This window comes from Phocoena sinus, chromosome 2 (genome assembly GCF_008692025.1).
Source record: "Phocoena sinus isolate mPhoSin1 chromosome 2, mPhoSin1.pri, whole genome shotgun sequence".
Taxonomy (NCBI): Eukaryota; Metazoa; Chordata; class Mammalia; order Artiodactyla; family Phocoenidae; genus Phocoena; species Phocoena sinus.
This window is the reverse complement of record NC_045764.1, coordinates 32,315,482-32,340,205: the sequence shown is the minus strand read 5'-3', so window position 1 is coordinate 32,340,205 and position 24,724 is coordinate 32,315,482. Positions and strand designations below refer to the sequence as shown.

At 37.9% G+C, this 24,724-nt stretch overlaps 1 protein-coding gene across 2 annotated transcripts; it reads right to left on the bottom strand.

Annotated features, from left to right (window-relative positions):
• Positions 1–841: 841 nt before the first annotated feature.
• MORF4L1 (mortality factor 4 like 1) lies at positions 842–23,315 on the bottom strand. Of its 2 annotated transcripts, XM_032623399.1 has the most exons (13): positions 23,032–23,315; positions 18,553–18,599; positions 16,788–16,855; positions 13,410–13,526; positions 11,797–11,883; positions 10,913–10,993; positions 7,971–7,996; positions 7,404–7,492; positions 6,283–6,384; positions 5,015–5,103; positions 3,377–3,549; positions 3,010–3,094; positions 842–1,595 (listed from the first exon to the last, which is right to left on the bottom strand). In XM_032623399.1, exons 1-13 carry the CDS (start codon positions 23,069–23,071, stop codon positions 1,511–1,513), a joined length of 1,089 nt encoding a protein of 362 aa, XP_032479290.1. In that variant the 5' UTR covers positions 23,072–23,315; the 3' UTR covers positions 842–1,510. The 2 variants fall into 2 exon arrangements, with proteins under 2 accessions (XP_032479290.1, XP_032479291.1); XM_032623400.1 differs by lacking the exon at positions 13,410–13,526 and having other exon boundaries at positions 23,032–23,272.
• Positions 23,316–24,724: the final 1,409 nt, after the last annotated feature.

Genomic DNA, 24,724 nt, shown 5'->3' with positions numbered 1-24,724 from the left:
TTGAGCTAAGTCACACCTGCTGAGCCAGCTTCTTGCCAAACCACAAAAGGGGAGGAAAGAAGATTCCAGAGCTGACTTGATTCTGTCTCTCCTCTGGACAAACAGTGTAAACAGAGAGCTATTCTGTTTGATCACAATGTCAACTCATCTGTAAAAAGCACATAACAATTGTCTGAGACGTTGTGTCAACCTATCACCAAACCTTCCTATCTCAGATGAAGAGACCGAGGCTCAGACAGTGAAGTGACAGTCACGGCCAGGGGAGGACAGAGCCAAATCTGAGCCCAGCTTTGGGCCAGTCGATTTCATGTTTATAACCATTCACAAGAATATATGGACTGTATGGGAGAACAAAGAAGAAATCACAGGAGGTACTCCTAGAAGCAGAGATGAGATGCCTTTTAACTTCAAGAACTTCCACAGTACAAAGGTGAGGGATAACACAGGTCAAAACCTCTCAAGGAGGCCTATATTTAAACTGGGGGAAGGAGCTCAAATTATAGGCATTGTGAATAATGTTGGTAAACACCTCAAAGTAAACAATTAGCAGAAAGCTAGCTGTCACACAGGTAAAAAAAACTCCCTCAATGCTCAAAATTAAGAATAATAGTCTATGAAAAGCAGAGAAATAGTCACGTGAACCTCTAACTTTTTAGCCAGAACTCAAGAGGGCAAACTACCAAAGCTGCTGTGGATTAAAGGTAGATAATGAAGCCAAGCTTCTCATTCCATAAAAGGCCAAACAAGAAAATCACTCACCTGAAAAATCACTGTCTAAATACAAGAAGGAATACACAACATACAAATGTTTTGTGATGCATCCACACAAGCACACTGCTCCTTGAAATTTAAAGAAAAAATTTATTGAAGATCTGAAAAACAATTTCTAAAAGATTGACTTTTCCAGAAAACTGTAGCTACACAATGCATTGCGTCTATCATGTTAAAACGTGCATTAGACACAAATACAAAAACCATGAAACAAGCCACCATTCTTTGACAATCTGAGCAAAGATAAAATGCCTAAGGAACAACATGGATGACTTGCAAAGGATGGGCTCTTTACTGTAAGCACCATAAAAAAAAGGGGGGAGCACAAATGGATGAGTGTGTTCAGTTATACACACTGAATTGAACCTTTGGCACTAGGAATCAGAGCATTTTGTCATATAGCATTAACACATATTATAAAAGTGCGTAGTGTCAAAGGAATAGAACCACCAGCATTCAAAAGCAGCTTTGTCAACTAAGCAATAAAACACTCTACAGTACGTCTCTCTGTTGTCCATCATTGAATACACTGGTAGCAACTTTGAAATGAAAACAAAAAAAAAAAAAGAAAAGAAAAAAGGAGCTGTAACCCCTTTTATTTTCTGTTTAAAATCAAACAGAAAACAAACATCACTTCTGTTATACACTAACATTTCCAAAGTACATCATTTGTACAAGAGAAGGACTAAGAAACAAAAATGTGTTTACAGAGATCCAAACAAGAGTGAGTATAAGCGCCTCACACAGCTTTCCGATGGTACTCAGGAGGAGCCACTTCATAATCGCTGGCACTAAACAAAGTTGCAGAGTTCTTTGCCAGGTATCTAAAAATGAAATATTCATTACAAGCATGAAAAAGAATCATATTTTGATACTAATCTCTTCTTAATTATATACAGAAGCCACACAAAGCACTTTAAAATATACTAAAATAATCACAACCTCACAGTAAAACTATGTAATTATAACTCAGGTAAATAGGGTTATATATCAGACAACAACACAAATAAGAATGGAAGTCCAGAGTTACTCCCCTTATTTCAAATAAGCAAAGAACAGGAGTCACCAGAATACCAACCTGCGCACTTGGACTACCTTTAAGAAACAGGTGTCGTTAGTCTAAAAGAATAACATCTAGGTGTTTTCTTTAGCTCTCTGAAATCATATTAAATATAAATTCAGAAATTGACCAGTATTTCTCAAGTTTAAACTTGGAATTAACACCATAAAAATCAAAGGGACCTGAAATGTCAAGTAGTAGAGCACTTTCATTTCATAAAGAAGTGGGGGTAGAGAAAGGATATTAATTCATCATTGGTAAAGCAAAGACTATAAAGCTGTTTAGATTCCCAGGTTCACGTTGGTTTTAAAATTATTATAAAATACACGGTGCCATTTTAAGAAAATTCAAACACAGAACTTATATATAAAGTAGCAACGGAAAACTCCTTCTCGCCCAAAACTATGCCCAAGAAACAACTCCCTGTTAAGTATGATCCTTATTTTTCCAAATCTATTCCAAAGATTGAAAGTGTTTCTCTACAAATCAGAGGAATCATACCATACTCTACTGCAATTTATTTTTTTTAAACTGACACAACATGGACATCTTTCTTGATTCATATATTTAGACCTACCTCATCTATTAATAACGGTTTAAAATTCTTCACCATTTTTTTTTTTTAATGCAATAAACATGCTTGGAAATCTTTGTGCATTCAAGTATTTCTACAGGATAAGTTCCCAGAAGCCTAACTGTCTGGTCAAAGGGTAAAAGCACATTTGAAATTTGTATATGCATTGCCAAAATGCCCTCCAAAAAGCTGTAAAAAGCAGGATTGCCCTTTCCTCCATTCCTCCAAAAATATAAGCCAATCGACAAGAGATATTTTAATTATGTTGAACATATTTTAATGGCCTTTTTACTGAGACTTCTGTGAATTTCCAATGTCTACTTTTCACTGGTTTGGTCATCTTTTTCATATTAAGAACTGTTCTTTGTGTTAAAGATACCAGCCCTTTAACATGTATGTGTAACATACATTCCCTTCATCTTTAAGAGCTTACATTTGCACTTACATTGTTCCATTAACAATGTATCTACTCTTGTACCAATAGCACACATTGTTCTGTTTAGTTTTATAATAGTATCTATATAATGTCAATCTATCACAGAGTAATTTTCAGTACACTAGATTAATTCATGTTTTTACTTCAAGCATTAATTTTTAGACTTACTTTAGAAAATCATGAAGATAATTCAGTAATAAAGCAAGGCTCTTCTCATCCAGAGGTGTATAGGCCAACATTGCTCCAATACGTACTATTTAAACAAAAGAATTTAGTCAAAGTTACATCCAAGGTAGCACTATAAGCATGTATTTTAATTACATGAGCAAACGCAACAATCACTGATTCCTTTAAAGTATATGATTTTAGAAACCGACTTTGGATTTTACTATATTAAATAGAAGTTCAAATTGGAATTAAATCATTATTTTTGAAATGTTATTTTATGTTACCACTTGATATAAATTAGGAAAGACAAAAATATTAAAGGCTCAAAGGAAAAAAAGTAAAATTGTTTTCTAAATGGCAGTATTACCAAATAATCTCAGTAGATGTGGTGCCCCATACACCTGGGACATGGGCGCATCAGGGTGATCTGCGAGGATTTCAGCATACTGTGGTCTCTCAAATTTGTAGAGCAGCTGAGTGCCCAACATTACATTGAAGTATTCCTTGATCCCTGCCACAACTTCATTAACAGCATACTCCCTGATAAATGAAAAAAAATATTTACCTTCAAAGCAGGTCACTGAAAGGAATTGAGAGATGAAGATTAAGTCAACCAACATAAGGGTAACGAATTAAAAGGTTAAACTAATGACCCTGAGCCTCTACTGAACAGATTTTTAAAACAGAGATTTAATAAGAAGGCAAGAAATCAATTCCAAAAATAGACCAGGGGTGAGCAAACTATAGCCCTCAGGCTAGGGATGGTTTTCACATCTTCGAATAGTTGTATTTTAAATGGTTATATAGGTACTTAGATATAGCTTCGATTTTACCTGCAACATTTACTTATCTGGCCCTTTAAGAAAACGTTTACCAAACTACAGAAAGGTTATCACCTCACACCAGTTAGAATGGGCATCATCAGAAAATATACAAACAACAAATGCTGGAGAGGGTGTGGAGAAAAGGGAACCCTCTTGCACTATTGGTGGGAATGTCAATTGATAGAGCCACTATGGAGAACAGTATGGAGGTTCCTTAAAAAACTAAAAATAGAACTACCATATGATCCAGCAATCCCACTACTGGGCATATACCCAGAGAAAACCATAATTCAAAAAGACACATGCACCCTAATGTTCATTGCAGCACTATTTACAATAGCCAAGTCATGGAAGCAACCTAAATGCCCATCAATAGACGAATGGATAAAGAGGACGTGGTACATATATACAATGGATTATTACTCGGCCATAAAAAGGAACGAAATTGGGTCATTTGTAGAGACGTGGATGGATCTAGACTGTCATACAGAGTGAAGTTAAGTCAAAGAGAAATACAAATGTTATATATTAACACATATATGTGGAACCTAGAAAAATGGTACAGATGAACCGGTTTGCAGGGCAGAAACAGAGACACAGACGTAGAGAACAAACCTATGGATACCAAGGCAGGGGAAGTGGCTGGGGTGGGATGAATTGGGAGATTGGAACTGACATATATACACCAATATGTATAAAATAGATAACTAATAAGAACCTGCTGTATAAAAAATAAGATTCAAAAAAAGAAAACATCTGCCAGCCAAACTCCCTAAAGCAATGAAATTCTATTTTACTAGTTTCTGATGTTTTTTTTAAATTCATTTATTCTATTTTTTATTTTTGGCTGCGTCGTGTCTTTGTTGCTGCGCGCGGGCTTTCTCTAGTTGAGGCGAGCGAGGCCTACCCTCCGTTGTGGTGCGCGGGCTTCTCATTGCTGTGGCTTCTCGTTGCAGAGCACAGGGCTCTAGGCACGCAGGCTAGGTGCTCCGTGGCACATGGGATCTTCGCAGACCAGGGATCAAACCCGTGTCCCCTGCATTGGCAGGCGTATTCTTAACCACTGTGCCACCAGGGAAGCCCCTGATGGTACTGTTTTAAAGTACACGTTTCAGATAATTTATTTAGAAATAATGTTTGAAATGTCTTTGGGTATACTTCAAAGATACGTATATTCTTACTTATTATCTGTGTTTCCTCGAGATTTCTTGTAATTTGCATAATCCTCTAGAATGGAATCCACATTCTTCTTGGCAGGAAGATAAAAGAGCTATGAAAACAAAAATACACTTGAATACTAATATCTTCTTTTTCAAAGGAAAAGTATACTGAAAAAGCTTTAACGCAATAAAAGATGACCTAATAGTATTACAAAATAGAAAAGGGCACTGTTCAGCACTTAAAGTATGGCTAATGTGACTAACTAAAACTTTTGTTTTATTTCATTTCAATAGCCAAAAGTGGCTAGTGGTTCCCATACTGGACAGCACAGCTCTGAAGACTCAATCTGTTGGACACATTACACTATTACTATATATGGAATACACTTGCACATAAATTTACCTCTGTGATATTATCAAGTCATCATGTATTGTATAGTATTATGTGCCAGACCCTGTCTGAAGCACTTACCTGAATATTCTCTTCATCCTCACATCAATACTATGAGGTTGGGACCCATTATTCCACTAAATGTAAACACTAAAACACAAAAAGGCCGGGTAACTTGCCCCAACTCAGTAAGTGGTAGAACTAAGCTAAACCTAGCAGTTTAGCTCCAAAGGCAAATCAAGAATCAAACGAAGTCCACATCACTGTACAGTATATGACTGATGTCTATGAAGTTTCGTAATCCTCACACAGTCCCTACTTCTCCCCTACTCCTGCTTGTGCTATTTTAGAAATTGGTTCTTTTGTCCTGTAGAGTGCCTCATTCTGGACTTTGATGACTACCCTTGTGATGTTACATACATACCTCATAATGTCCCTATCTCCTGTACACAAGTAATTAGACCTAGGATCTTGTCAGATTCAGGTTCTTTTTAGAGGTCACAAATACCATGCAGCCAGTATTGTGTGCTTCCTATTACATTCCATTAGCAGCAACATATGAGACAATATCCCATTTTCAATGATAGTAAGACAGGAAATAACATGCTTGCTTTTATGGATTTTCAAAATAATGTGTTCCTGCCCTAGCAACTGCCAACAATGAGTTATCTTGACCTTTAAAAAAAAAAATCATTATAAACTCATGGACTTTGATATATGTACTTTGTTTTAATCCCAAGTCCTTTCTGATGATCAAATTATTCAGTCCCTGAATTAAAAAATACTCATCAGTCATACTTTCAATATTCAAGTCTATAAGCTTTTCCTTTAGAAAAAAATTTTTTACACTAGCAAGAACATATCACATAGATTACAATCTGTGTAGCTTTCAAGTTACCTGTTTTTGCCGGGTAATTAAGTCCCAGTCATCAACAAGCCATGGTTTTAGTTCTTCAGGAATCTTTACTTTAACTTCAACTCTGTTCATGAATGTTTCCTCCTAAACAGAAAAAAAGGAAGAGTATTAAACATCTGTCCTTTCTTGCTGCGTAACAGCTCCAAGTGTTTTCTAAAGGCTTTTCTGAACCTTTAGAGCCTCTGGGTATAAATTAATCATTTACTCAAATGGACTGCTGGAATTGTCATTTCAAAACTGGTAAGTGGAAAGATCATATAGCTAACTCCTGGGAGAAAAGAATCTTATCTTGATAGTCCATTCAATGTCTTTTCATGTGAAAGTAAATATTCCTTAGCAAATTTCCTTTTCCTCTATAAATGACCACTCCAACTTGATGCATTTTAACTTAGTGTTTTCAAATTTACTGATTTTGAATAGTCACACCTCCAAAGACTAGCCCAAACACGACCATCTTAAAGTTACATCTTTAATACAGAAAATTAAATGTACTGTCTTCTAATCTGTCTTCAATAACTGCCTAAAAATACCTAATTTTTAGAACATACCACTGTTTTAACCTCAGCTTCAGAAATGTAAACGACATTGGTTAAAGTTTTAAAACCCCTATTTTCAAAATCATAACTTTGGAAATTATAAACATACTAAATTAGAAACGAGACACTGTACTCACTTATGTAAGAATCCTACACTATTGTACCCACACATACATGCAGAACTGACAGGCTTTCCTGGCACTTTTTGTGGCTTTACTCAATCATCTTGGGACACACTAAACCATTTAATGTGACCTAGCTAAGTCTATTCAGTCTAATACCAAAGAAATATTTAGTGGTGTACATGAACACAGAGCTTCACAATGAACACCTGATGATGAGTTGGGGGTAAAATCTAGCAGGAACATATCTAGTGCTACAAGTGAAATAAAGATGTATACAAATATATCCTTCATCCAAAAAAGGGAAGTATTTTCACTTCAGTAGTTAACCATGTTAGCAATGCTTTTGAGACACTCAAAGTTCTATGACTTTTACTGTGTTGTAAAATGACAAGATTAAAAATCCTAACATGCTATATATTCATAAACTTAAGGAAAAACTCACATTTTCAACAGTAGGATCTACGCGGGCCCTTTTCTTGCGAGGAGGCTGAGGTGTCTCACTGGTACTGCCACCATCTCCATTTCCAGGTGCTGTAAAAATTTGGGGGTCAGGAAGGGGTATTTTTAGCTTAATAAATGAGAAACTCTGTTAAGGAAACTAGTTTCATGACATACCCTCTTTTGACTTTTCCATTACATTGATTTTACTTAAATCTACATTAAAGAATCATATTCCTACCAAAAATATAACTTTTATAAACAGCTCTACCAAACATCTAGTACAAAGCGACATTTAATAATATTACCATCTTACATTTAATTTTAAAATGTTATTGTCTCAGGATCAGTCATTAAGTAACATGAAAATAATAAACGCTTACAGGCTTCTCCATGGTAGGAGCATGAGTTCTCTACTACTATGTACCTAACTCTGTAACATTGCTGTGACTCATATTTGAGATCAACATAAGCTTACTCTAAAACTTCATAACTTTAAAAATTTAACAGTGAATTCAAAATGCAAATGTTATAAAAGGCAAAATAATTTAAACAAAGTTAATATTCTTACTTTTCTGTTTGTTCTTTTTTGTTTTCCTGAAAGGAGGGAAGAAAAAGAGAAAAGATAAATAATTATTGCTAGTAAAATTGCCTCTGTTTAAATTCCTTTTACCAGGTTAAGTTCACAGAGAAATACTGCCTTGTTTGCTAAGATCAGGCAGCGATCTTATTTCCTGCATATTCTCATTCATTACTCAGACACAAGGACTTTTACTGATAGTTGGCTAAATCTATATCTCCCTCCACATACTAGAAAACCAAACCAAAACCACATCAGGAGACTTCCTTCCAAGGTTATGTTATTCGTTTGTAAGTTTATAGCATGCTAAGTCATAAAAATATACTTCGTGATAATATTATTAGTTCCACAAACACAAAAATAAGCTCCAAAGGTTAAAATATTTTCTCCCAATTACTTTAGTACCAGCATAATTTGATTTTAGATTTGTATGTTTCAGACCAATCCATTACTCCACTTGCACTGGTCCAAATTCTTTCACTTTATTTCGTCTCAACTATATTCCCTCCACTACCACACCAAACACTCTGTTCTCCCATTCGTAGAACAAAGCTAATGTCTTGGTTATCATCTCTAACAGCAACTTAACTCATGTTTATTTATATACACACTAACAAAGAGTAAATTACTAACTTTGATTTTATACATAATTATTTCTGGAATACGAGGAAAACAGTTTACAAAGCCCATGATTATAGATTCTGCCCGGAGGGACCATAAAAGAACACCTGAATATTTTTACTTTTCTACAGCTTTAATACTTACGAATGTTAACGACCTGTATTTATTTAATTTAGAGCTTGGGGTTCATTTGATGACTCAAAATTAACTTATGTTGGTTATAAACACAAAAATCTGGCCATCTGATATTACAGGTTTTTCCCTCCTTCTCTAAGGCTAACTTCTGTAACACTAATATTTGTTGGACAGTATTTCTGAGTCAGATTAAACCATGAACTTTTACATGTCAAGAACACGTGCGGACCAAGAGAAGCCAAGAAAGAACTCCTTTCTTACCCAGTCTATACCAAAGAATTAAAGAAAAAATACTGACAACTGAGCTCAACTCTAAAGATCTATAAACTATACTTCAATGAATACCAGTGGTGTAAAGACTCTTGCTTCAACCTTCTTGCTTGTATTAATTAAACATGCAAGCTACTTTCTTGAAGTACACCAACGGATTTCATACAATAAACTGCTGGTGTTGTCTGACTTCCTATTTCTAAGCTTCAGGACTAAATGTTATAATCAAAATATGAACTGTTAGATTCAATGTATCTGAAAGAATAACAAGCCCAAAGTCATTCTTGAGAAAAGTCATTCCACTAAATAATGAACAACCAAAGTATGCTTGGAAGCCAAAGCACTGACAAAATTCACGTATATTCACTATTAGTTTATAAAGAATAAGCGCCCAACCTTAAGGACCTAGATGTCAACAAAGTAAAGGTAAATCTGGTTCTCATATTTTCCAACCAGATGCATACATGTTTATGTATATTCAGAGAAAGCTACAGAACAATTACCAAACACTAAAGATGGTGTAAGGTATAAAACTAAATATTAAAAATTGTATCAAAATCTCAAATCAAAATGAAAGAATTAAAAAAAAATAAATCTCCAGGTTTAATTACTCAGTATTTTTATTTTAAAATAGATCTTCTATTCTACCAGGGCAAAGCAATACTTAAAATTACATGATGCCTTCTTAAGTACTCAGATTACAATCTTATCAAAGTGTCACGTTCCCATTAAAAGGAAGACTCCTTGAGAAAAAGACTCACCCAAAAAGGTTAAAACCCCAAATATTTCAAAATGCATCATTACCTTCATTACTATCACCTAATTTTTAGGTAGTAAAGTCAGACTAGTTAGGTCTAAAAGCAACAGAATATAATCTCAAGGAAAACATACTTCTCTTAAATAAATCATATTTTAGAGCACGTTACTTTTGATCCTTTGAAAAGAAGCACATGACGGACCATTCATTAAACCTATCTGTTCTTAAAATATTCAAGTGGCAAGAAAAAATGATCTTTTAATAAAAGTTATGATTCTTTATGTTCTTTTATTAAGCTACCATTCCCACACTGGCTTTCAGGTACATAAACTTATTACACCAATGTGTGTATGCATATGACTTACACACATAGTCTTATTACCAAGATGTTCTAAATCTTAAGCGTTAACAAGGAATGGTTTTCTTTTTCTTGGGGGTTGAGAGGAGGGGGGATGATTTGAAACCTTAACATCTCACACAGTTACCATGGGTTTCAAAAGGGGAATTAAAACTAATACACATATTTAGCACTACTGAAAAAGCCAATCTATCCTCCAATCTCAAAATTTGGGTCCTGATAACTCAACACTATACTTGTAAAAGAAAACACATTATATATATACATATTTAATATAACTTAAAAGAAGCATTGTAAGGGACTTCCCTGGTGGTCCAGCTGTTAAAACTTCACACTTCCACTGCAGGGGGGCGCGGGTTTCATCCCTGGTTAGGGAACTAAGATCCTACATGCCGCCTGGTGCGGTAAGTAAATAAATAAGTAAATAAATAAATAAATTTTAAAAGAAGGAAGGTTGTGAATGTACTTAATGCCACCCAATTGTACACTTAAAAGAGTTAAGTGGTAAATTTTCACATTATGTATATTCTACTACATAAAGGAAATATTCCTTTACTAAATAAAGGAAAGGTGGGGGAGAAAAACTGCTAAGGACTCAGTATGTAATTAAGGAATCAGTATGTAATTAACAGGTATTTTCAGCAACCCAACACCAAGGGGGTTCTCATTGGCATTTTTCCAATCACAACCATGTTCCAGTTTTCATTTTCAATAAATCCTAACAGAAGACAATGTGTGTCAAGTTTGAGTTTCACAAACAGTATGTAAAATTAAAACAAAGATAGATCTTACACTTCAACATTTTTCTGTTGCAGACCAGAAGTCTTCTTTCCAGGGGCAGCCCCTCTCATCTTCCCCTCTGCATACTGCTCCCTTCAAAAATAATTTCAATAAAATCATCTTAAAATGAATATTTAAGCGGAAAAATAAATTGATCACTTGATTCCATTCTGAAATTTATATTCAAATTGAAGTCCCGAGCCTATACATATTGTGGTACCAAGTTTTTATTTAATGAGTTCAACAGAGATCATGTATTTACAAAAATCAATTCAAGAAAGAACAGTATAAAGGCCTAAGATTCAGCTCTTCTATACTTACGAAAATTAAAATAAATGTAGTAAAAAGTGACAATAGATTCTCATATAACTGAAAATTCCATTTGTTTTAAAATTCACCAATCCCAATGTTTTTTTTTAATCTGATCCCATTTTATCATTTCCATTTTCTTAATATTTCAGTTTTGAAATTAAAACGACTACCCTATAGACCACACAGTCTTTCAGGGTTCCTTTTCTCAATGTGCTTTCAGAGGTGAATAACAATGGGGAACCCCCGCTTCCTTTCTTATTCCTCCCCCACCAAGTGTACCTTCCAAACAGCCCAGGAGATAAGACCGTAACAATGAGTATGCAACTTCAGAAATTTCCAACAACATCCTGCTCTGTTTTCTACCTACCTCTAAGGACAGACTCCAGAAATGATATGTATGCTACTTCCTTTCCCCAGGAGAAGCTTTTCTGATCACTTGAAGTCAAAGTCATAACACAGCAGCTGACAGGTCCCAAGGATCATTTTAAAGGCAGGCAGCCAACATGACTTCCATTGTGGATTTCATTTCCAAAAATTAACTTACAGGCATTTCTCCTCATATTCATGTTGCAAAACAAACTTACTGATTGGCTTTTTGAAGTTCTCGTTGTTTCTGCAAATTGGTGTCCACATATTTGAGTACTCTGCTTTCTGGAACCCATTCATCCCAACTGAAAAAGAGAAAAGTTAAAATATCATTCAAAACTATTTCGTTATTACTCAGACTGTCCTCCAACTATGTTTTTTTAGAAATACAAGAGGCAAGACTTTAGACTTCTCTGAACTAATTTGACGAACTGGCATTACAAATTCATTCTCAACTAAAGTGAAAATCTGTTCTGTAAAAAGGCAGTAAAGGGACTTCCCTCGTGGTCCAGTAGTTAAGAACCCACCTTCCAATGGAGGGGATGCAGGTTCTATCCCTGGTCAGGGAACTAAGATCCCACATGCCACGCGGCAACTAAGTCTGCACACCAGAACCACTGAGACGTGCACCACAACTAGAGAGCCCACATGCTGCAACTACAGAGCCCACGCACAACTAGAGAAGCCCGCATGCCACAATGAAAGATCCCATGTGCCACAACTAAGACCCAGTGCAGCCAAAGAATAAATAAATAAATGTTTTTTAAAGGCAATAAACGTATTCTCAGAAGCAACATTCCAAATCTAAACTGCGAGTCCAAAAAGAGATTATTCAAATTGTTTTTTTTAATGGCATAAAAGCATGGCATTTAACATAAGAGCCCCTAAGCAACTATCCTTACAGAATAAAGCTACCTAAAAGACCTTTAATTCCAAAAAAACCATGAGGCACAGGAATCCATAATAATCTGACTTCTTCAAGAACTAAAACTAACTGGCTGGTTACCTGTGATACAGAACTACAGAACTCTCTGTGCCTTAGTTTCACCCGTAAAATGAGGATAATAGTACCTATCTCATAGGATTGTTATGAGAATTAAATAATACATATAAAACACTTGAGAGTTTGACATAAAAAATAAACACTCAAGGTCTGTCAGAAACATATTAGGAGGTCTACAATACGGAATACCACCTAGATCAGCTCAGCTAAGACTAAATTGAAGTGTTACAATGGTTATCACTCACTCACAAACGAATACACCAACTTTCGAGGCAAAACCATTCTTGGTGTTCTAAACTTCAAAAACTAGAACCAACCACTCTCTTAAAATATCTAGTTGCTAAGGCCTTCTGGCACTTAGAAAAGCTCCTTCAAAACAAGATCTTTTTTTTAAATTTTATTTTATTGATGTATAGTTGATTTACAATGTTGTGTTCATTTCTACTATACAGCAAAGTGATCCAGTAGTATGTATATTTACATTCCTTTCATATTCTTTTCCATTACAGTTTATCAGAGGACACTGAATATAGTTCCCTGTGCTATAGTAGGACCTTGTTGTTCAGAACAGGATTTCTGATGTGGCTTTTTTTCCAAAGGGGAAAACAAAGATAAGGTATTTCTTAGGGAATGCTGAACTTTTTGTGCAAATTTTTTCCTCCTGCTGATGGAGCTCCTTTAGTGACACAAAGAGATGTATCCTCAAAGTCTTTTATTTAATAATTTCCCACCTTTGACCTCTTATGTAAGACAGCCAAAAGAAGAATAAAAAATAAAAAGCAACCCTCAACATGATCTCCTAGAGAAAACTTTAAAACATGCATTTACCTAGAGGTCAGGAGGGGGTGGTGTACTGAGGGAGCTCCTTCAGGAACAGGAAAAAGTGCTACAATATCCTCACGTGTCTTCAAAGTTTTTTCAGAGCGCCTGGGCCTCACAGCACTTCTGATACAGACAGCATAGTACAAAGTAATCTCAGTAACTAGGTGTAGAATTTAGCTTAAGCTTTAAGATTTATTTACAAATATAATACTTAAATGTCTGTGTCAACAAATTCCAATAAGGTTTTTGAGAATTTAGAAATATCTTACTATCTATTGTGCTTTTGAAAAGTATACATTCACTGAAGTTTAAGAAAATTCCAGTTTAGAGACTGAGCTTTTGTGGTATGCTTTCCTGAAAGTACAGTATCTTATGAACTGTACTCAAAATGAGGATCTTATTCTTATACCTGTTCCAATTCTCTCTAAATTAAAGAGAGCTAGCAAATTTCTATTTACCACAAAGTTCTATTTTAGAACCTTGCAAATTCCTTCCCCCAATATAAAATGCATCTAAATAAGGACCTTGATCTAAAAACCAATTCTTGCGTTTCCTTCACATGTCAGGAGCTAAAAACCCTTGCTGAACCACAGGAAAATGAAATGACAACATCTTTTGCTCTGAAGAACACCACTACCAGGGTAGTAACTGAAGGCCAAATATCCAGAAATTTTTACACACAGCTCAAGCATAAAAGAATCTCAGAACTTTCTAAAGGTAGCTTGTCATTAATTCCCAAAGTCACAATGATCCATGGCACTACTTACACAGCACTAAATAAAAACATAACATACTTGCTGGGTATTTGAGCAACTCTTCCTCCTTTCTGTATGGATTTAAAGGCTTCTCTAAATACTTATTAAAGATCAAAAATTTCAAAATTCCTTATATTCATCTATACACCAAAACAACTACAAAAAACACATCCTTGTTAATATTCCTCAATGTCTACAAAGATATAAAGATCGCCAATATTTAGTGCTATTTTTTCCTTAATTCTTTTTACAAGGAGTAATATATAAAATGAGACAAACCAAAAAAACTGTGTACCCTATCATTTATTTGTTACTAGATAACATAACAAACGAAACAAAGGTTTATTTTCAAGCAATACTATCAGAAAATGCAAGCATTTTATGTATTTCCACAATTTCTTATAAGCTACAAATGCCACTTAAAACCCAGTCTTCACACTGTACATACCTACATGTAATTTTATAGAAAATATTATACATGAAAGAATTAAGCACAAAAGCTGTCTTCACTGCTATTAAGATGAAATCCTAAAACAGTTAAAGTGTACACGGGGATGGGGTCAGATCTATTCCATGAATTTGCTATTTGCTTTTCTTTAATTTCCTGGATAGACTTCCCATACATGATATGCATAAATAAGATATTCTATTTCCTATAGAGAACTGAGATTCTCTTTGTATCTTGATATACTCTCAACTTTACCTGACGTTAACAGAATATTGATATGTAACATATTAAGTCTAGTAAAAGACTGCAATACAGTTTTAAACACTTCATTTTTTTAACAGGGAAGAAAAAGCCATAAACTACACTGGGATCCAGAAGATAAACTTTCCTGGATATTAGACTCAATTTAGCATTAATCCTGAAATCCCATTTAAAATCATAGACATTTACTTCTATTAAGACCAAAGGAGGGACTTCCCTGGTGGCGCAGTGGTTAACAATCCGCCTGCCAATGCAGGGAACACGGGTTCGAGCACTGGTCCGGGAAGGTCCCGAATGCCGCTGAGCAATTGGGCCCATGCACCGCAACTACTGAAGCCTGCGCGCTTGGAGCGCGTGCTCTGCGGCAGGAGGGGCCACTGCAATGGGAGGCCCGTGCACCACAATGAAGAGTGGCCCACGCTCACCACAACTAGGGAAGGCCCGTGCATAGCAACAAAGACCCAGCACAGCCCAAGATAAATAAATAAAATAAATTAAAAAAAAAAAAAAGAAGACCAAAGGATTAAAAGCCCACCGGGTCACTCTGAGTTACTGTATTACCAACATATCATTATTATAAATATTTTAATTATCATTAACTGGAAAAAAATCATTTGTTGAAGGCACTTTTACACATTTTACATCTCCACCTTTCTACAATTATACTAACGGAAGAAAAAGTAAGGGTCTGGTATTTCTTCTTAGCTAAAACCATTTTGTGATAAAATTTTCTAACTAATAAATAAAATTAACTGGGTTGGTCACCTGGCTGTGGGACTGTATGAAAGACCAAAGTCACAGAGTCAGTAAATGTCAAGGAGAAAACCTCCTTCCAAAGCAAGTGTATTCATCAAATCAGATGGCAGTGCTCACTTGGAGAGCTACCAGAATATGGCTACCAGAGTATGGCTAAGGTGACACAAAGCTTTAAAATCTGCTAGAAAACAACTCCTCAAGCACTACACTTTCTGGCAGTACTATTTTTGAAGGACAAAACACCATTAATAAAATTAAAATCCTCTCATAGTAAAAATTACAGGCTACTCAATTACAAGCACCAAAAATGAATTAAATTATCAAATGTGATATTTATGGGCCCCAAGAAGAAGGACCCATCACTGACAAAGAGCTCCAATGGCTAAACATTCTAGAACGTGTTCAATCTATAACCACTGTCCACTCCCAGCAACATCAGTATCACTTCTAAAAAAGAAAAAAAAAGTTTTAACTCTTTGGGGTGCAAAATTAGGTTCTGTAACTAAATTTCTGTACCTCTGTTAGGTCATATGCCAAAAAGTGAACCACACGAATTCACTTTGTTAGCATTTAATTATGCTTCTAAAGTTCAAAACATGAGCTGGTTAATACTTCCAAATCAGGCAATCTTTTTCCTCCTCCCCCCGCTTCTAGGTAGAAAAAGCCAACTAGCTTTGAGTATAACTGCTTGAAATATCATATGTAATCACTAAGTTTGCGTTAAGGCAAAAGACTCAAGCTGTCCTAAAATGTACCAAAACCAGAAAATAGTTGGGCTAATTATTATTAGACATTATACCGGAACACAAAAAATACTCCAAAGAATGTAAAATAAAATGGCTGTAGGGGACTTCCCTGGCGGTCCAGTAGTTAAGACTCCAAGCTTCCAGTGCAGGCGGCGTGGGTTTGATCCCTGGTCAGGGAACTAAGCTAAGATCCCACATGCTGTGCAGTGCAGCAAAAAAAAAAAAAAAAAAAAAAAAAAGGCTGTATACCCTAATTTCTATTCTATTTTCATCACACTGCAAATGGTTCACCTTTGCCTCAACATGTATTTACATTAAAACTGCAAGAATTAAGAAGCATATGCTTGTATCAGTCTATGACACAAAGCTACCTTGTTAATTATAAATAAAACATTGCTTTTAAAGATCTAATACTCACTTTTTATTCCAACCACTGTAATGTATAAAGTATTTCACTTGTTTATCCTTTATGGCAACCTTTACACACTGAAATAAAAAAGAAAAAGTTCACTTAGAAATACTGAAGGAAATAAAAAAAGACTACCTGGATAATTTTCAAGTAACCAATCTTTCAAAGACGAACTCTACACTTAAACTCTCTGCTGGCCAAAATGAACATAATAAGATGCAACTCTTTAAAAGAACATTATTTAAGCCTTCAGACTACTTAGGTATCCAGAGTTATAAAACTGCCGAACAGTAAAGTTTGTTGGAGTCAGTCCAACAAATCTGAAGAACCATAAGCACAAAAGGTCCCCCTAAAACCTTACATCACTGGGCTAGATAAGCTATCCAAGAACAGCTAATGAAAACAGTATTTGTGCTTTCTCAAAGTCCAACTAGCCAAAAGCTACATTTATTTCAAAAATAAATTCAGCTGAAGAATTATTAAATTATTTTAAAGAATTAAAATTTTGAATAATTTGAATCATTAAAAAATTTCATTAGTTTACACAAGGCAATAGCTGTTCTGCTGATTATCAGCAACTAGCAAAGTGACAGATGAAAAACATCTTGTGTTCTTCTTAAAAGCAGCCAAACAAATTGGATCGAATCATTAGAAGTCATTAACTATGAAAAAGTGAGGACTGTCTGGATTTAAGTTTTTATCAGATGCAAATCAAGAGAACCACAATAGTTTAAGCTATTTCAATCACCATTTAAAATTGTTCACTGGAGTGTTTCTGCTGCCAGCGCAGAAAAATCTGCCAGTCCAGTAGAGTTTGCCAGAAGTTGATACAACCAAAAAAAACTTTCAAGGATATAAATGATAAACAGGACTCAGAATATATTATAAGCTGCAGCGGTATTATACCATTAAGATATACGTACACACACAAAAAGTTCTTGACCATCTCCATGAATCCAGTTTCAGCCATTTTAGAACTTTAAAAACATACATCCACTATGTATTCAAAATAAGTAAAAAGTAGTGAAAATGGTTAGTCACACTGACACTTTACAGTCTTATTTTCAGAGACATATTCACCTAGAACATACATTGAAATTGCCTTTAAATATTATACTGTTCATTTTTTAAAAACTACCACTGTAAAAAGTTGACACACCTTAAATATTTGTGCTAAAAAAGTTACCAGAAACAAAATACTAAGAACACCTTTGACTTCATAATGCATCATCCCACTTACCTTTGGCTAAATGGAAAATCAGTTTTTATTACCTGAGCACAACACTGATACAGAGAAAAGGGAAAGGGAACCCCCCCGGAACCCCCCCACAATTCAAACTTTGCCAAACAATCCAATAAATAAGTTAAATGTACTCATCTTAAATGTTAGTTTTTACCTTTAATGTAACTACTCAGTGTTTACTCAGCACATTATATTTGCAAATAAAGTTAACTTTGGCAGTATTTCCTCACAAGTCATTAACTACAAAATGCTATTTTGCTCCCATTAATAGTCAATATTCTATCTTTCCCCTCAAATGCTCTTTCCAACTACTGGACCTTTAGCAGCTCAGTAAGATGAATGGCAAGACAGCAATGCTTTGTAAGACCCACTAAGAAAACAGTAAGACACCCATAAAGAGAAGATGAGGAACTATGAATCTACGAAAATCTATGAAAAAGGTAGCTCTCACTAAAGCTACCAACCATTGAAAACTGATATTATCCAACCAGTAATTTCAGCCAACTTTTCAAGAGAAAACAAGTTTAATACCTTTGCTTCATAAAGAAGAGGCCCATGGAAGCACAGCACTCTCTCACCTGTAAAAGTAAAAAAGACAAAAAAAAAAGTACTGGGTTAGTTGTGATTTATTTTCATATATAAGAATATGCACATCTGGTTGTGATGGAGAGCCGTCACACTTGTACCATGGTATTCCTCAAAAGAGTAGGCAAGTGGGTAAGGCAATGCATCCATCAACGCTTCAGATCAAACTTCAATACAACAAAAACACCTTAGCAACTGATGTAAACAACAAAAAGTAATCAGGATATCAATCTATTAAAATCATCAAATCATCTATCACCTGCTAAACAAATTAAATCTACTGTAGCTATCTACTGGCAGAATTGGTTTATTTTTCAATGTACTGATACATGTGGTATTTAAAGACATCTTAAGTTTAGGACCTTATGCTCTACCTATTCATTCTCTGCTTCCAACCGTCTTAAACTGAGTAAACTAAGAAAAACACTCTGTGCATAAAAATTTCAATGTGTGTCAGATACAGCTGTTTTTTTTTAAAAAAGAGGTCCCACTATGTTCATGCCTTCAGTGTGTTCAATGATGTTCTGGGTGTTGGGCTGCTTCAATGGGAAAAAGTAAAAAAAAAAAGAAAAAAACCCAGACAATTCTAACCTTTGGAACTTACACTCTGTGTTGCATCTACCATTAAGACTTGCAAGACTAAATAAAATGTTAGGGACTGGAACAAGATCTGGAAGACACCCCTGCTCATCAGACAAATCAGGCAGGCAATTCCTGGCAGTACCTTAAAATATCATTTGATTGTAGAAGAAATAGACTTCTCACATTATTTTCGGTCCACTTGATTTCAACAGGCCCAGAGGTAACAAAAATGCCAACAGAGTCAGCTCTTTCAGCTCTAAAATTAAATTAAAATAGCCTACTAGCTCATTTCTGAAAAGACTACAGGGCAGTATAGGTGACACTGACATGTAACCAATCAGTTTTGCACAATTTACTGGATTTCCTATTTTAACTATCTTCATAAGCAGTAAGAAGAGTGACTGATGAGCTACTTGGTAAGGTCACAGGGAAAGGCCCATGCTGAGGAAAGCAACTGGTACCAAAGCATAGAAGAAACACGACAAATTCTTGTGCAGTGGTCCACTCTGAGGAACCACTGCCTGAGGCTACTAGGCCTATGCAGAAAAAGTGGAGACTAGAAACGAGGAGACCAAAGACTTCTCCCAACTGTCAGGGATAAGAACAGAAAATAGGTATGAATCAAAAGCAGTGAGGAGGACAGCTAAGCCAAAGTAGAAACACTTTAAACTGACTTCCAGCATGGTGGGAGCATTAATGAGAAAAGGAAATGGAGGGAGGGGTTTCTGATCAATTTTGGAGTAAGTTACAGTGGCTACAGGACATCCAAACTGGAGCCATCTGCTAAGCAGTTGAGTACACGTGTCTGGAGTGCAAGAGAAAGCTAGGCTGGAGCCGCTGCTGAATACTGTGGATAAGAATGAGACCATGGGGATATAGATAAGGTATAGGGCCTAAAGAGCAGCACCAAAGATCAGACCTGTGTACCCAAATTTAACACTCCAGGTACTCTCTAAAGGCACCCTGAAAATGGCCTCACTCCCCTCTCCCTCCTTTTGGCAGCTGCCTCCAAAGACAATTGCACTGAGGCTAAGACCCTTTGACCTCCATTCTAGCTACCTGGCCCTAATATCCTGTTGAAAAAATATACAGTAAGTTGAAGAGCATGACCCAGGATAACAAACGCCTATTTTTTTCATGGAAGTGTTAACTGGGGACTGTTAATTGGGGAAGGAGCAAACCACAGTCTCAGGTATTTTCTTTAAATCTTTCTTCACTCTTAATCCTTTCTACATCAAACTACAAAGGTAATTTTGCCCAATGCTCTTAAAATTCCAAGGGTGACGTGATTCCAATTCCCCATCCTCCCACTCGTTTGCTTACTGGCAACATTACTCAAATTCCAGCAACAGTCAGTCTCCTAACAAGCTAAGAGTCCTCCCCCAGACAATGGGCTAGTTGCCCAATAGCTTTCTTTACCTTATGCTTTAACATTTCAAGTGGAAAACCAAGTCGAGTGCAAAACAGTCACTGTGCTTAAAAACTGCTTATAACATGTTGCACCATTATTAAATAAAAACTTCCAAGTTTAAAAGAACCATTTAGAAAAAAAACTGTTTCTGATCATTCGTATTTCCACCATTACAGAAGCTCAATTCTTCTGCAGTGTTATAATTCTGTGAGTTCCAACAGAATATTCGTTTTTCCTTCCAAGATATTCTCTGAAAATGTCTTATAAATAATAATAATTTCTTAAAGATGGTTACAACTTTGACACAAGAGTAGAAAACATGTCTGGAAAGTGGTAGTAATGGTAAGTGCAGAGACTTGGGTAGCTTTCAAAACCTTACAGATACACTAGTTCATACTCTTCTCTAATTCACCACTATAGCAGCACATGGATTCTCCTTCGCTGTTATCACTCTTACCATCCCTCTAGTTTAGAACTAAAGCACTTCCTCCAGTAAGCCAACCTTAACTGTCGCACACCTGGGTGATCTTCCTTTGATATCCTACAGTGGGGATTAATTTTTTGTGCCACGGATCCTTCACAGTCTGGTTAAGCCTTTGGGCCTATTCCCAGAATTTTTCTACAAACACGTAAAACAGTATTACAAAAGAAACCAACTGTATTGAAATAGTTACCAAAACATTTAAAATATCACGTTCTATGGTTTTATATGAGCTTCTTAATGGATATAAGCATTTTGCCACTGATCCAATTACTACCACAACTCTGAAATAATGACGAGCATACATTCCGTCTCAATGTATCTCCCACCACTGTAATGCTGGGACATGAAAACATACAATTAATACTACTGTGGTTTTTTGTTTCTTTGTTTGCTTTGCTTGTTTTGTGGGGGAGGCGTTCTAACATTCACAACTGAAAAATACTAAATTTTAGTTAGACAATAGAAACCAACACTTTTTCCCGTTCAAGTTCACGGATCTTCTGAATTATAAACACTGACCCTAGATTAAGAATCCCTGCTCCAAAATATATGGTTTAAAAAAAAAAAAAAAAAGGGCAATCCATAGAAGGTAGTCACACAGCTTCTCAGCGTGAGAGAAAGCAGGTATTAAGAGTCAGTCATAGCAGAAACACGCTTAGAAACGTCTTAAATATTCCACAGAGTTACAATATACTTGGGTTTTGTGTAAACGACTAATGCACATTAAAGTTTGAAAATCGCTACAATTTTTTGCAGACGTCTCGACATCTACGGTAACTAACACATCCATAATAATGAAAGGGAATTTTAAAGTGTTCTTGCTTGCCTCACAGAATTTTGCTTCCATTTTAGTTTACTCCTAAACTTCCACTTTAATATAAATGATTGGATACGTTAATTGTGGAAATTAAAGAGCTGTCTTCTTCGACGGTTGAAATCAGATTCTACCGTCGGCCAAGACATGTCGATCAAAGACAATAAAAACTCAACTTTCCAATCAGTTAACCAAATACTGCTGCAATTAGTCAAACAACTGCTGTACTTAAAAGATAACAGCAAGGCAATGGGACTTCTAGGTGGAAACATAATACCGCGTTCAGGTAGCTTTTATTTATTGCTTTACAAGCAACCGCACAGCAAGAGCGCAGTCACATCCCCATAGGATCTTGGCACTCGGCTTTTCGGTAAGCAAAAGAGACGCCTGCCGGCAACACAAAGCCGACCCAGACGCTCGCGCTTTTTCTCTCCAGTTCCCACCCACCTCCCTGGGGTAAGCATCGGGGAACCGGTTCCCGCGCGGGAGCGGGCGAAGAAGGGGGCGCTGTATCTGCCCTAAAGCGGCGTCGGCGGCCGGGAGCCGGGGACCCAGGCGCCGGCGGCCATGATGGCGCGGCCATCTTGCAGCAGCCATTTTACAACGCAGTTCTCCCGCCCCGAGACGCGAAGCCCACCCCCCCAGCCGCAGCCCGGCGGCTCCACCGAGCGCGACCACCTCTGGGCTCGAGGCCCCCAGAGAGCGCCAGGCGTTGGCCGCCCACGCGGCCGGGGTGCTCCGCGCCGGCGCCCGAAACCGCCGCCCCTGACTCCCCTCCCCCACGCCACATCACTTCCCCTGACGGCCGCCATGGCGCTCCAGTCGCCTCCCTACAATAGGCTACTTTCTCCGCGCCCTCTTCCTCAGAACAAACACTGCACTAAGGCTTTGCCACGCGGCAATGGCTCCCTCTGCCACTCTAACGCCTGCCTAACGCTTTCGCTTCACAAGGTATTTTCTCCTCATGACGCACCGAAATAACCCGCCGCAATGCGCTTTCCCCGCACAAAGCCCTGTCCGCCGCCTCCTCCGGGTGCAGCCCTTGCCACCCCCGGCCCCCAAACCTCAACCACCCCGAGCCCGCCTCCCTCTCCTGCGCCGATAGATGCTTTTTCCCCAGGAGCTTAGACTCACCCTCCTGGAATTTAGGCTTCGGGTCCTGCTTCGGCGCCATTTATAAGTGATTCGCCGCCGCCGCCGCCTCCTCCTTCTCCCACCACCCCCGACTACCGCCCCCTACTCTCTACCCCACCCAACTGCGCGTCAGACGCGCCGTCAGCCACCGCCAACTCTACATCCTGGGCCCGATTTGCCAGCGGCCGCAGACCTCACAGTATCGCGACCCGCGCAGCCGCCGCTCCAGCCAACGGCTGCCCTCCGCGCACGCGCCCCTGCGCCCGCGCCGCCCCGGGGCACGCTGGGATTGGTAGTTCCCGGGCGCTTGAGGCGCCGCGGTGTGGGGGAGGGGTGGCGGCCTCTTCCCACCCCCTACCCCAGGACCGCCTGGGCTTTTTAAAGACGGGATTTGATTTTGCTTGTTTGTTGGAGCGAGGGCAAGGGAAGGCGGTGCCTCACTTTAAGAATGGGAGAGGCCCACTTGCGGAGGCCCACGGGCAGTACAGGGCCACAATGATGTGGGCTTTGAAATGGCCTGAGAGAAAAGGCTGCTTCCTGAAGCCTACTTTCAGTAGCATCTCAAGTAGTTTCCGCCTAGAAAAGTTTCACGGCCAGCAATCTGGCCAGAAGGGGGGTAGGCAGTGGAGTCCGCGTCTAGAAGTTTCGTTGTTTAGCGAGCTCACTGACAGTTTATTTGGTGGGACTGACGGCCATCTGTCGGGTCCTGCACCTCCCCTTCTCCAGCCTGGGTCCTGCGGAAATGAGGACGGAGAGGGAGACACTAGGCAGGCTGTGGGGACGAGCTCTGGCTTCTTGGGGTGATGTACTTATGCCCGCCGTCCAAAGAGGCTACCGTGAATAATACCAAGTAATACCCACGCTGGGGTTCTGCACCTGTCCTATGTGTGCACTTTTTGGTCACCTGATGCCTTTGAACTGTTACTGAGTACACACACGGTTTAAACGAATTTCCTCGTGTCGTTCCCCTGTTCAAAAAGTCTGTAGTTTGCTCACCTGCAAAATGGGGAGAATAAGACCACCTTTCCATCGGTGTACTGTGAGACTTGCATGGAAAGGCTCAGTGCAGCGCTGAACAGTGAATCGACGCTCAGCAAACGTTAAGGATGATCAATCCCAAGGTCCTTAGCTTGGCATTTGAAGTCCTTCCACAAACAGTCCCCCACCGTCCTCCAGGCTTTGTGCTTGTCTCCATACCTTTTCTAAATCCTCCCCTGAGCATGCTATGCACCCCATGAATTCCAGACCCCTCTCCATTTATCTGACTCCAGTTTCTCCTTCAGTCTTGCCTGAACACAAGCCCTTCTTTGACCGCAGAAACCCACAAAGAACCCTCACTCCATTTGTCTGCACAGCATCTGGTCTGTTCCACTCCTTAGAATATCAAAGAAAGGGGCAAGGGCCTCTTTGTGACCCCACCACCACACCAAAACTCTGAAGTATACTTCTTTTAACGTTTTGAATACAGAATATTTTAAAATAATTCAAAAGAATTTTAATATAAAACTGAAGATAGACTTCTCTGGCTGTCCAGTGGTTAAGACTCCAGTTGGATCTGTGGTCGGGGGAACTGAGATCCTGCATGCTGTGCAGGGCAGAAAGAAAACAAAAACAAACCAAAAAAATTGGACTGCTTGGCTAATCTCTCTCTGTCTTTCCTTATCTGCAAAATGTACCTCATTGGCTTATTCTG

Coding starts and splice junctions, on each gene's coding strand:
- MORF4L1 (XM_032623399.1), bottom strand. CDS start 23,071: ATGGCGCCGAAGCAGGACCCGAAGCCTAAATTCCAGGAGG. Junction 6,385..7,403: donor TAGATCCTACTGTTGAAAAT/GTGAGTTTTTCC, acceptor TTTTCTGTTTAG/GAGGAAACATTCATGAACAG. Junction 3,095..3,376: donor ACATCTACTGAGATTATTTG/GTAATACTGCCA, acceptor TTGTTTAAATAG/TACGTATTGGAGCAATGTTG.